Here is a 10362-nt window from a genome sequence, read left to right as displayed (position 1 = left end):
GAAATCTTTCAAAATAAAAGTACCTGTAAACATCAACCAAACTTCTTTCATACTAAAAACAATTATTGTATATGTTTAATATTGGACTAAGATTAGCCTAAATGAAGCGACATGGACAATGAAGATTCATATACTGATCTCAACTTGCTGGAATTGAGACGTAGCTGGTCACATTTACATGGTTTTATACCTTGCTTGATGCAATTCACAACCAGGAAAGGACAAATTCAAGCTAACCTTTTATTTAGATAAAATATATAGCAGTGGCCTAGAAGATCTCTTTTCTTTACATTAGTATTCTTAATCTTTTCCAATCACCTTATTCAAATGCACACCTTCCATTGTGGTGATAGAACTACTAGAGTTCAAGCTGGAGCTTCAGCACTAGAAGGAACAACCTTAAGGACATAAACAGGGTCCCCCACCTTGACTATCTTTCCTTTTCCACGGCTAAGGGCGTCGGAACAAACCATGTTCTGTCCAAAATATACCTGCAAAATAACATGAAAGCTTATACTTGTGATTTATCTAAAGAATAGGTAAATCAGTTATGGAACTTCTCACAGTATTTGATCTTACATTCCCTTGTTGTTTCTTATTCGGACGCAAGGCATTATCAGATCGGAACTTCGAGAGAGTTTCTGTTGGCTCAGAGCCTGGTACTGCTGTTTCTTGATTTATGGTAGGTACCTTATATAAAGAAAATAATCAATGTCAGATATAAAGACTTTAACTTGATTATAAGCATTCGAATGCCAGTAAATTAGGAAGGTGAAGTACTGCAAAAATTCAAAAAATATGTTTTCATAATCAACTTCATTCTAATAGTTAAGGCTTGAATCAAAGATACTCATCAGAACATATTAAAAGGAGAAACATGACTAGACTCTTTTTATCTTGTGCAAGCAAGTTGCTAGAATAATAGATCTCATCATCTCAATTCATGTCTATCCCTTGACCAGAAAGGAAAAATACGGGTGGAGATGTTCACGTAGTTTGGAAAATCTGAATTTCTGCCTATAAAATGGCCTCAGATATGTTAACTTTCTCTCTTCAATATCATGTTGCATGAACTTTATAAAAAAAAAACAGGTGGAGAAAACCCCTACCAGTTTGCAGAGGTTATTCATTGTCGTATAGTAAGAAAGTAAGTTCATAAGGTTTTACCTTACAGCGAGAGCATAGTTTGACACCCTCAAATGTCAACTTATTGATCCGGATCTCCTTCCACAAATCCTCAGCAAATGGTTCACATCCGTCAACAAGAACACTGTGAAAGAAGGTAACATCAAAAGATTTAACCGAGTTAATCTGAAGTGCTAGCACTTTGTACAGAAAAAGGAAAGAAAGTAACAACCAATCATAAACAAATTACACAAGAGGGACAGGAGTATACTTGGGTCTAAAACGATTTACTGGAACAGGCTCCTTAAGAAGAGAATTTAATGCATTCAACGATCCCTGTAGAACATGGACCAAGAAAATCCAGTCAAAGACTCTTGTTTTATGGATTTTTTTGTCGAATTTAAATGATGATATCACTAACCTGGGATAGCACAAGGTATGGATATCCATCAGAAAACATAACATTGTATCCTTGAGCATAATTAGGATCTACAACCCTCATTTCCTTCACTACAAGAGTCAACAGGAAGCAACTTATTTTGATCGAATTGTACACATTATTCCCAACAGTTCTCTACTAAAGCAAGCAAATAACCTGATAATAGGCGATAACTAATCTATGAACAAATTTGCGAAAATATGGTCTGCTCAATTCTGAGGCTTCATAGATGTGGAAACTTAGACAAAATGATATCCGATCCATCATTATTTAACTGTGTGTAATGATAATCTTCCAATTCAGTGGTGACACTCTGAGATCAAAACTTGGGGGGGCCCAGAAGAGCCATCTAATTAGTGAAATGCAAATCTAGTTCGTAGCAAGAAGTTTGTCTGACAAACTTAAGGATTTAGCTTCTGGTAGAAAAGGACTCCATCCCAAAATTAATATTTGGTATTTCTTCAAACAAGGAAAGCTGTAAAGCAACATAAAGAAATTGGGTATATGCAAGATGGTAGGTCCATGACTTGTGCAACTAGCCATTTGCTCAAATTTCATTTACAAAAAACAAAGTAAAAATAGCAAAAGTAGCAGAGGAGATAGCATGAAGCATGACTTGCTTTCTTAGCTATGTACCGAAAGCAGCTACATGCAAAGAATGAAGGAAACACCCTCCAAGAAAATATAGTTCAATACAAGAAATAAAGATAGAAATTCCATGAAAAAAGAGAGTGCTGAACAAGTTTTCTAGAGAAGTTAAGCATAACTGGTGGAAGAGATGCAGGACGAATTTCAGACGAGGATATTGAAACACCAGTGATATCATATAAGTAACATTTACATGAGGAAAATCTATATAGATCAAGGGGATGAGCTATACCTTCACTAAAGCGAACTAGCCGACTTGGTTTTCCAAGATGAGTGGAGAACCACGTTGCTGCCTCAGCTCCCTCGTCCAAGGCAGAGCCAGACCACTCCCAGACCGACACACCATCCGTCACTTGAGATGGGTTACTTAGTGGAATTTTCAGTGGATCCATGCCAGGGGCTCTGATAACTACATGATGATTACATCCAAAAAGTAATTTATGATATGGAAAAATAGGCCAATATTTAAATTCTCCCCCTCTCTCAATTTCTTGTGAGCTATCAGTATGACAAGAAGCTTCTATGACTGATTAGTCATATCCGTAAACTGCGTGAATGCATCAGTAACTTCACAACTACAGCAGTAAACAAACAATAATAATAACACGATTCGAACATCAATATCCTGTATCTTATGTTTTTAACAGTCACACATGGAACTAAATACTGATTCTTAGCTGCATATCAACATTTTCAAGTAAAATGATCTATGTTTCAACATTTCTTAACAGTAGCGAGGAGAAAAACATGACAAGCTTTGCTGCAGCACCACATAGCTTAAAAGATATGTTGCACAAATGAGATAATACAATAGCAAAATCATAAAGTTAAACAGCAGCTTGATCTTGGACTAGGCGATTGAAAACTATGACACTACCTAGATAAGAGTCGTTATTTGGTTCCCAGCCTTCAGAAAAAGCCTCAGTTGGCAATGTCACTTCAACAAGAGCAAGCTTTGGTTCAACTCTTTGAGTAAGGGCCCTGCCTTTGGAATTCACCACTAACCACTGTCGATCCCATCGAAATCCTGTTTAAAGAAAATAAGACATCAATTGTAAAGCAATAATATGAAGGAAGGAACAAGTTTAGGAACAACAATAAAATGTTCATTAACAATTTGTTAATGAAGAATGTAATTTACTCAAAAGTAAGAAATGGACCTGAACCATAACACATAAAATTTGTCCCAAGTTATTCCATAATAGAAGGTGACCAAAAACAAACTACAAGCAAGAATACCAAATTCATCTCTATTACTTTTGATTTGGACATTTGGGAAATGAGAAAGAATGAAAAAGCCCAAATCTTGCTTTACTTTGCTTATTGAAAGTGGGAAGAAAAGAAGGAAACTATTTTCCTTCAGAACTTCTCTCAAATAGAAAAGGGAATACTACTACTAAGAAAATTATTCTCCAAAAGTATCCCCTTTTTTTCCCAGTAACAAACTACCATCTCAAATCTTGACATTTCCATATGAACCAAACAAAAAGAGGAAAGCTACCAACTTTATCTTATTTTCCTCTACCCCACTACCTTAATTTCTAAAAGACACTCTTTACACCCCAAAAAAGAAAATTTTCATTTCAAGATTTAAGAGAAAAATTGACTATACCAGTGGAAGTGATAGGTGCTTGAGAAACAGAAATTCCACGGCATGACTTGATGGGATATACAAATATTGACTTAACCTGAGCTACTGCTGTTACTTCTGCCATCACTCTCTCTATCTCCTGTTTGCTTTACTGTTGTTACTAAACCTTGTTTGGGTGGCAGGTTCAAAATTTAATGTAGCTCATCATATGAATTTATAGATTGGCAGGTGTACTTGGACATTCTTTTATTTTCAATTGGGAACCATATCTGATAGGGACAATAAATTCATGTTTGGTCAAATGGTTTTGTTTTTAGTAATCATTTACAAGTATCAATTGCCCTTTTGCTTGATCTATTTGTTTGTATTGGATTCGTGGTCCTTTTGATATTTTTAAATAAAAAAGTAAGAAAATATGTCGTTTTGTATATAAGGAAATTAAATACTTAAAATGTTTTACTTTGAACGAATAAGATAAACGCATTTGACATAAGCAGGTTCCTTGGAAAAAGAGAACCTTTCTTACCGACCAGCTTGGTGTCTCCACTCTCCAGTACCGCTACCTACATTTGGTTCTTATACTATTATGTTCGGTGGGAAATTTTGAATTTGAGTTCATTCTTTGCATAATTGAGACGCCAAACCGCTTGTAGAATCTTACCCCCTGTTTGGACGGTGGTTTCCGTGGTTCATTAATTAATGTATGATTTTCTAGGAAATCATGTTTGTTTTCATTGTTTTTAAAATCATGTGGTATGGTATTATAAATCCGTGGTTCACTCTATGATTATATAACCATGAAAAGTCCCAATTTTTGAAATCACGGATTTGGTGATTTTTTCGTGATTACGTATTTCATTTCTCCATTATATCCTCCACCCTCCACCATCCACCCTACCCCACCCATGCCTTACGCTACCACTCACCCCCACCCACCCCCCGCCACTCACCCCAACCCTCAACCCCGCCCCCGCCCTACCACCCACCCCACTCCTCTGCCACCCACCCCCATCACCCCAATCACCACCCACTACCCTTCCCCACCGCCCAACCCTACCCCACAATAACTCACCCCCACCCTCATCCCACACTACCCACTACCTCTCACCACCACTCAACCCCACCCCCACAACCACTCACCCTACCCTACTACCCACTACCCCCACTCTCATCTCACAATCACCCACCTCACACCACCCACCCCTCCTCCACCCACTACGTACTTATTTTTTAAAGTTCTTATTTTATTCTTTACCTGGGTTTTATTAATATATATAAATTATTTCTAATTAAGAGTTAATGATATTTTAGTAAACTTACAAGTTATTATACAGTACCATACAGTCAAACCAAACAACACAAATGTTATTAAATCACAACAAACGATACAGTCTATCCAAACATTGTATTCATTAATACAGTACAATACAATACAATACAATACAATACCATACTGTACCATACCATACTGTACGTTAATGAACCACGGGAAACAATCATCCAAACAGAGGATTAGACACCAAAATAAACATAAAAAAGTGTATCTCTGTGTTAGGAAAGAACCAATTTTTTAAAACTGTTTTTCACCCTGTGTTCGGTACCCGCATTGAGGCTCAACTATTTTGGATCGAGCCGCGTAGAGTCGGGGAAGCGCTCCCTATCAAGGATTTTTTCATATTCAAGACTCGAATCCGAGATCTCTGATTAAGGGAGCAATCCCATCCACTGCACGTCTGCAACACATTCTTTGGTGGTAAAATTTTGTTAGTATTGCAACCTGATGACTTATATTTCATTACGGTGTTCAGTTTCAATATAAAAATCTTAAATCTAAAAAATGCTACACATATAAACTAAAATAACAAGGTCATCTCAAAGTTTACAAACACCTCAATCTAAGAATCTGTTAAACAATTTTCTTGAACATGTTAATTTGAATTGTTGAAAGTTATTATTTTTATCATCTTACAACCTTCAACTTCATAGCTTTATGAAATAATATTCTTTTGCACATTTTTGGAAAGAAAAGAAGAAACATAACAAACATTTTGACCACGAATAATATCTATCACCAAAAAAATCTATGAATAAAAATGATGAGGTATTTAAATACAGTGTATTATACTCGGTGCATAGACATCACATCATTTACGCAATTAAACTTAAAAGGGTTAATAAATTTTTTATTAAATTCTAAATTTAGTTTTTGTGATATCTGTCTAATAAACAAATTTAACCTTCAATTATTTAAAATGCGCTTTTTTGGATCAACTTTCTTGTGAATATTCACAATTTTTCAGAATCGTTCCGTCATTTAATTACCGTGTGTTATGTTAAGCGTTCATTGTTACTCCATATTTGAGTGTAATATACTTTTTAAAAATAGTTCAAATACAATATATTTCCTACATAAATGTACCAAAACATACATTTTGGTTAATTGAGGGTTAAATATATTGGTCATATATAACAAGAACCAAAATCAGAATTTAGAATAACCCAGGGACCAAAATTGATATTATCCCAACTTAAAACTACCTCATCTCTATTGTTCTGTTACTTCACTCAAACTGTCTTTAACTACCAACAATGTCCTCTTGGACATGTACACTGTCTACTTCCCCTCTTTCTCTACCTCTTCAACAACCTTCCCATTCATTTAACCATAAACCACCAACAAACTTACACACAAGTACACTCATTTCCAAGAAATTACAACAAGAACCCACCTCAGAAACACCCTCATCAGCTCAATGGATAGACACTCTTCGATCCCAAGTTCGCTTAAACTCCTTCAAAGAAGCAATCTTTACATATATACAGATGAATGGTGAAGGTGTTAAGCCTGATAATTTTGTTTTTCCTGCAGTTCTGAAAGCTGCTACAGGCCTTCAGGACTTGAATCTTGGAAAACAGATACATGGTTCTGTTGTTAAATTTGGTTATGACACGTCATCAGTCACCGTGGCGAATTCTCTTATCCATTTACTTGGGAGGTGTGCTCGGAGTATTGATGATGTTTATAAAGTGTTTGATAGGATTAATGAGAGAGATCAAGTTTCTTGGAATTCTTTGATAAATGCACTATGTAAATTTGAGAAATGGGAGTTAGCATTGGAGGCTTTTAGATTGATGGGGTTAGATGGATTTGAGGCTAGTTCGTTTACGTTGGTGAGTATGGCGCTTGCTTGTAGTAATTTGCCTAGGAGTGATGGGTTGAGGCTTGGTAAGCAAGTACACGCGTATAGTTTGAGAATAGATGATAGGAAGACTTATACAAACAATGCTTTGATGTCTATGTATGCGAAACTAGGAAGGGTGGATGATTCAAGATCTGTTTTTCAGTTGTTTGGAGATCGAAATATTGTTTCGTGGAATACTATGATAAGTTCTTTTTCACAGAATGACCAGTTTCGAGAGGCGTTGGATAACTTTAGAGTCATGATTCAAGAAGCGATAAAGCCTGATGGAGTCACGATATCAAGTGTTGTTCCTGCTTGTTCTCATCTGGCTTTGCTGGATGTTGGGAAGCAAATTCATTGTTACGTCTTGAAGAATGATGATTTGATTGGGAACTCGTTTGTTGATAGTGCATTAGTTGACATGTATTGCAATTGTCAACAGGTTGAAAGTGCGCGTCGAGTTTTTGACAGTACCTTGAAAAGGAGCATTGGGATTTGGAATGCTATGCTTGCTGGCTACACACAAAACGGATTCTTTAAGGAGGCATTGAAGTTATTTACAGAGATGATGGAATTCTCTGGGCTAAGTCCAAATCCAACCACTGTCGCAAGTGTTTTACCTGCCTGTGTACATTGTGAAGCATTTTCCCTTAAAGAAGTCATCCATGGGTATGTTATTAAATTGGGTTTCGCAGATGAAAAGTACGTGCAAAATGCATTGATGGACTTGTATTCTAGGATGGGAAAGATAAATATATCAAAGTATATATTTGACAACATGGAGAATAAAGATATAGTTTCATGGAATACTATTATAACCGGTTTTGTAGTTTGTGGTTACCATGAAGATGCACTTATTATGTTACATGAGATGCAAACAGCAAAAAGAAACAATGACTCTCAGAATGATGTAGAATTTCGGTTAAAACCTAACTCAATAACCCTCATGACTGTCCTTCCTGGTTGTGCCTCGCTGGTTGCTCTAGCAAAGGGCAAAGAGATACATGCTTATGCTACTAGAAATGCATTGGCAACGGATATAGCCGTGGGAAGTGCATTGGTTGATATGTATGCAAAGTGTGGCTGTTTAGATACTGCTAGGATAGTTTTTGATAACATGATTACCAAAAATGTGATCACATGGAATGTTCTCATTATGGCTTATGGGATGCATGGGAAGGGAGAGGAAGCCTTGGAACTTTTTAAGATGATGGTGTTCGAAGGGAAAGTGAAGCCAAATAACGTCACATTTATTGCAATTTTTGCTGGATGCAGTCACACAGGCATGGTAGATCAAGGTCGGCAATTGTTCCGAAAAATGAAAAATGCTTATGGTGTTGAACCAACTGCGGATCATTACGCTTGCATTGTTGATTTGCTGGGTCGAGCAGGCCATCTAGAAGAAGCATATCAGCTTGTAAAGGAGATGCCTTCTGAGTACAACAAAATTGGTGCCTGGAGTAGTTTACTTGGTGCCTGTAGGATACATCGCAACGTAGAACTTGGTGAAATTTCGGCAAGGAATCTCTTTGAATTGGATCCACATGTAGCTAGTCACTATGTTTTACTCTCCAACATTTATTCATCTGCTGGGATTTGGGAAAAAGCAAACATGGTTCGACGTAACATGAAAAAGTTTGGAGTAAGAAAAGAACCTGGGTGCAGTTGGATTGAGTTTGGAGATGAAGTTCACAAGTTCGTAGCTGGAGATGCATCGCACCCACAAAGCGAGCAACTCTATGGATTTCTCGAGACTTTGTCAGAAAAGATGAAAAAGGAAGGTTATGTACCAGATACTTCCTGTGTTCTTCACAATGTTAACGAGGACGAAAAGGAAAATCTACTCTGCGGACACAGTGAAAAATTAGCTATAGCTTTTGGTATCCTAAATACCCCTCCTGGAACCACCATACGGGTTGCAAAGAACCTTAGGGTTTGCAATGATTGCCATGAGGCAACTAAATTTATCTCAAACATTGTGAAGAGAGAGATCGTTGTTCGGGATGTAAGGAGATTCCATCACTTCAGAAATGGAACCTGTTCATGCGGGGATTATTGGTGATATAATTTGTTTTGTTAGATTTATATAAGTTCTGTTTATAGATTCTTCTAATGTCTGAACATAGGTAAATACACCAACTGTAACTTACATTTGCTGACTATATTATTGAGAATAACACTTTGCAACTAAAACAGTCATCTGATGTCCTGGCATCAGATTGAAGTATAGATTGGACTCAATTGTTTTTAGAACTGTGAGATATATTGGGTTACTAATTTTATTGCCAACTTTCTTGCACCTGAAACTCATCTATTGCAAAATGGGGCTGTCTTCAGTGGTGTCTTAAAGTTTGGCACACAATGCAGTGTACAGAGAGTAGCCTAAAACTTTTAATTGTTTGTCATGATTCAAAAGAGAACATTGAACCCTACACCAGACCTGTAAACCTGAAGGTTATACTTCTATTGATGTTTGGGTGATGGTTCTGGTTTTATGACTGCCATTCAGTTTTAGTATTGTTTCAGATGATCTTCAAGTTATAGCTCATTGAAAGGTACTGCACTTGGGAATTTCACTCCCTTCTTTTCTTTATGCACTTTGTGGTAATGGTTGCTAATTTATATCAGTCATAGAAGGTATTAATCTTAGGGCTAATAGCACATTTGTTCCTTCAGGTATTGGTAAATTCTAATTTTAGTCCTTGTGATAGTTGATTGAGCATATTTAACCTTCTATTACTTCAAATGCACCTTTTGATCCCTTTGCTCGTGAATATTCACAAATTTTCAGAATTATTAACTACTCACTGTTTAATTTCCATGTGTTATGTTAAGCTTGTACTGTTACTCCATATTTGATCTTAATATACTTATAAAAAAAAAGTAGAAATGCAACATGTTTCTTAAATAAAGGGACCAAAAACACACATTTTAATTAATTGAAGGTTAAATATGTTGAGTCATATATTAATATTACAAGGATCAAAATTAGAATTTACCAATAACTAAGGGACTAAAATGCTATTATCCCTTAATCTTATTATATCCACACATCATTCATTTTCTTAACTTGGTCTTATCCTTCCTTTTTGAACTAGTATCTTGTTAAACCAGAGGTAGCAGGAGGAGACAATTCTCCTCATCTCCAGATTTGCCATACACAACTGTAGCTCCTTGGCATTGCCATTTGACATCTTTCATTTAATACTTCCTTTTATGAAAGATAGGAAACAAGAACATAGATCTTAGGTCATTGTTTATGGCATACTAAGAGATGACTATGACAAAAGCACAGCCATAACAGATCTAGCAGATAGAAGGGAATCAAGAACACAATTTTTTCTTAGGGCATTTTCCAGTAATCCCTCCTGTCCTCT

The 10362-nt window shown here is 36.3% G+C and overlaps 2 protein-coding genes across 2 annotated transcripts; one reads left to right on the top strand and one right to left on the bottom strand.

Moving 5' to 3' along the window:
• Window positions 1-114: 114 nt before the first annotated feature.
• LOC132622518 (uncharacterized) lies at window positions 115-4131 on the bottom strand. The gene is made up of 8 exons (XM_060337125.1): window positions 3825-4131; window positions 3090-3239; window positions 2445-2621; window positions 1547-1635; window positions 1397-1461; window positions 1168-1270; window positions 580-690; window positions 115-491 (listed from the first exon to the last, which is right to left on the bottom strand). Exons 1-8 carry the CDS (start codon window positions 3925-3927, stop codon window positions 366-368), a joined length of 924 nt encoding a protein of 307 aa, XP_060193108.1. The 5' UTR covers window positions 3928-4131; the 3' UTR covers window positions 115-365.
• A 2237-nt stretch (window positions 4132-6368) lies between these two features.
• On the top strand, window positions 6369-9159 carry LOC132624003 (pentatricopeptide repeat-containing protein At3g57430, chloroplastic). Its single transcript, XM_060338819.1, has one exon. It carries the CDS (start codon window positions 6393-6395, stop codon window positions 9045-9047), a length of 2655 nt encoding a protein of 884 aa, XP_060194802.1. The 5' UTR covers window positions 6369-6392; the 3' UTR covers window positions 9048-9159.
• Window positions 9160-10362: the final 1203 nt, after the last annotated feature.

Source organism: Lycium barbarum, chromosome 12 (genome assembly GCF_019175385.1).
Source record: "Lycium barbarum isolate Lr01 chromosome 12, ASM1917538v2, whole genome shotgun sequence".
Lineage (NCBI taxonomy): Eukaryota > Viridiplantae > Streptophyta > Magnoliopsida > Solanales > Solanaceae > Lycium > Lycium barbarum.
This window is presented reverse-complemented; position numbering and strand designations above follow the sequence as displayed.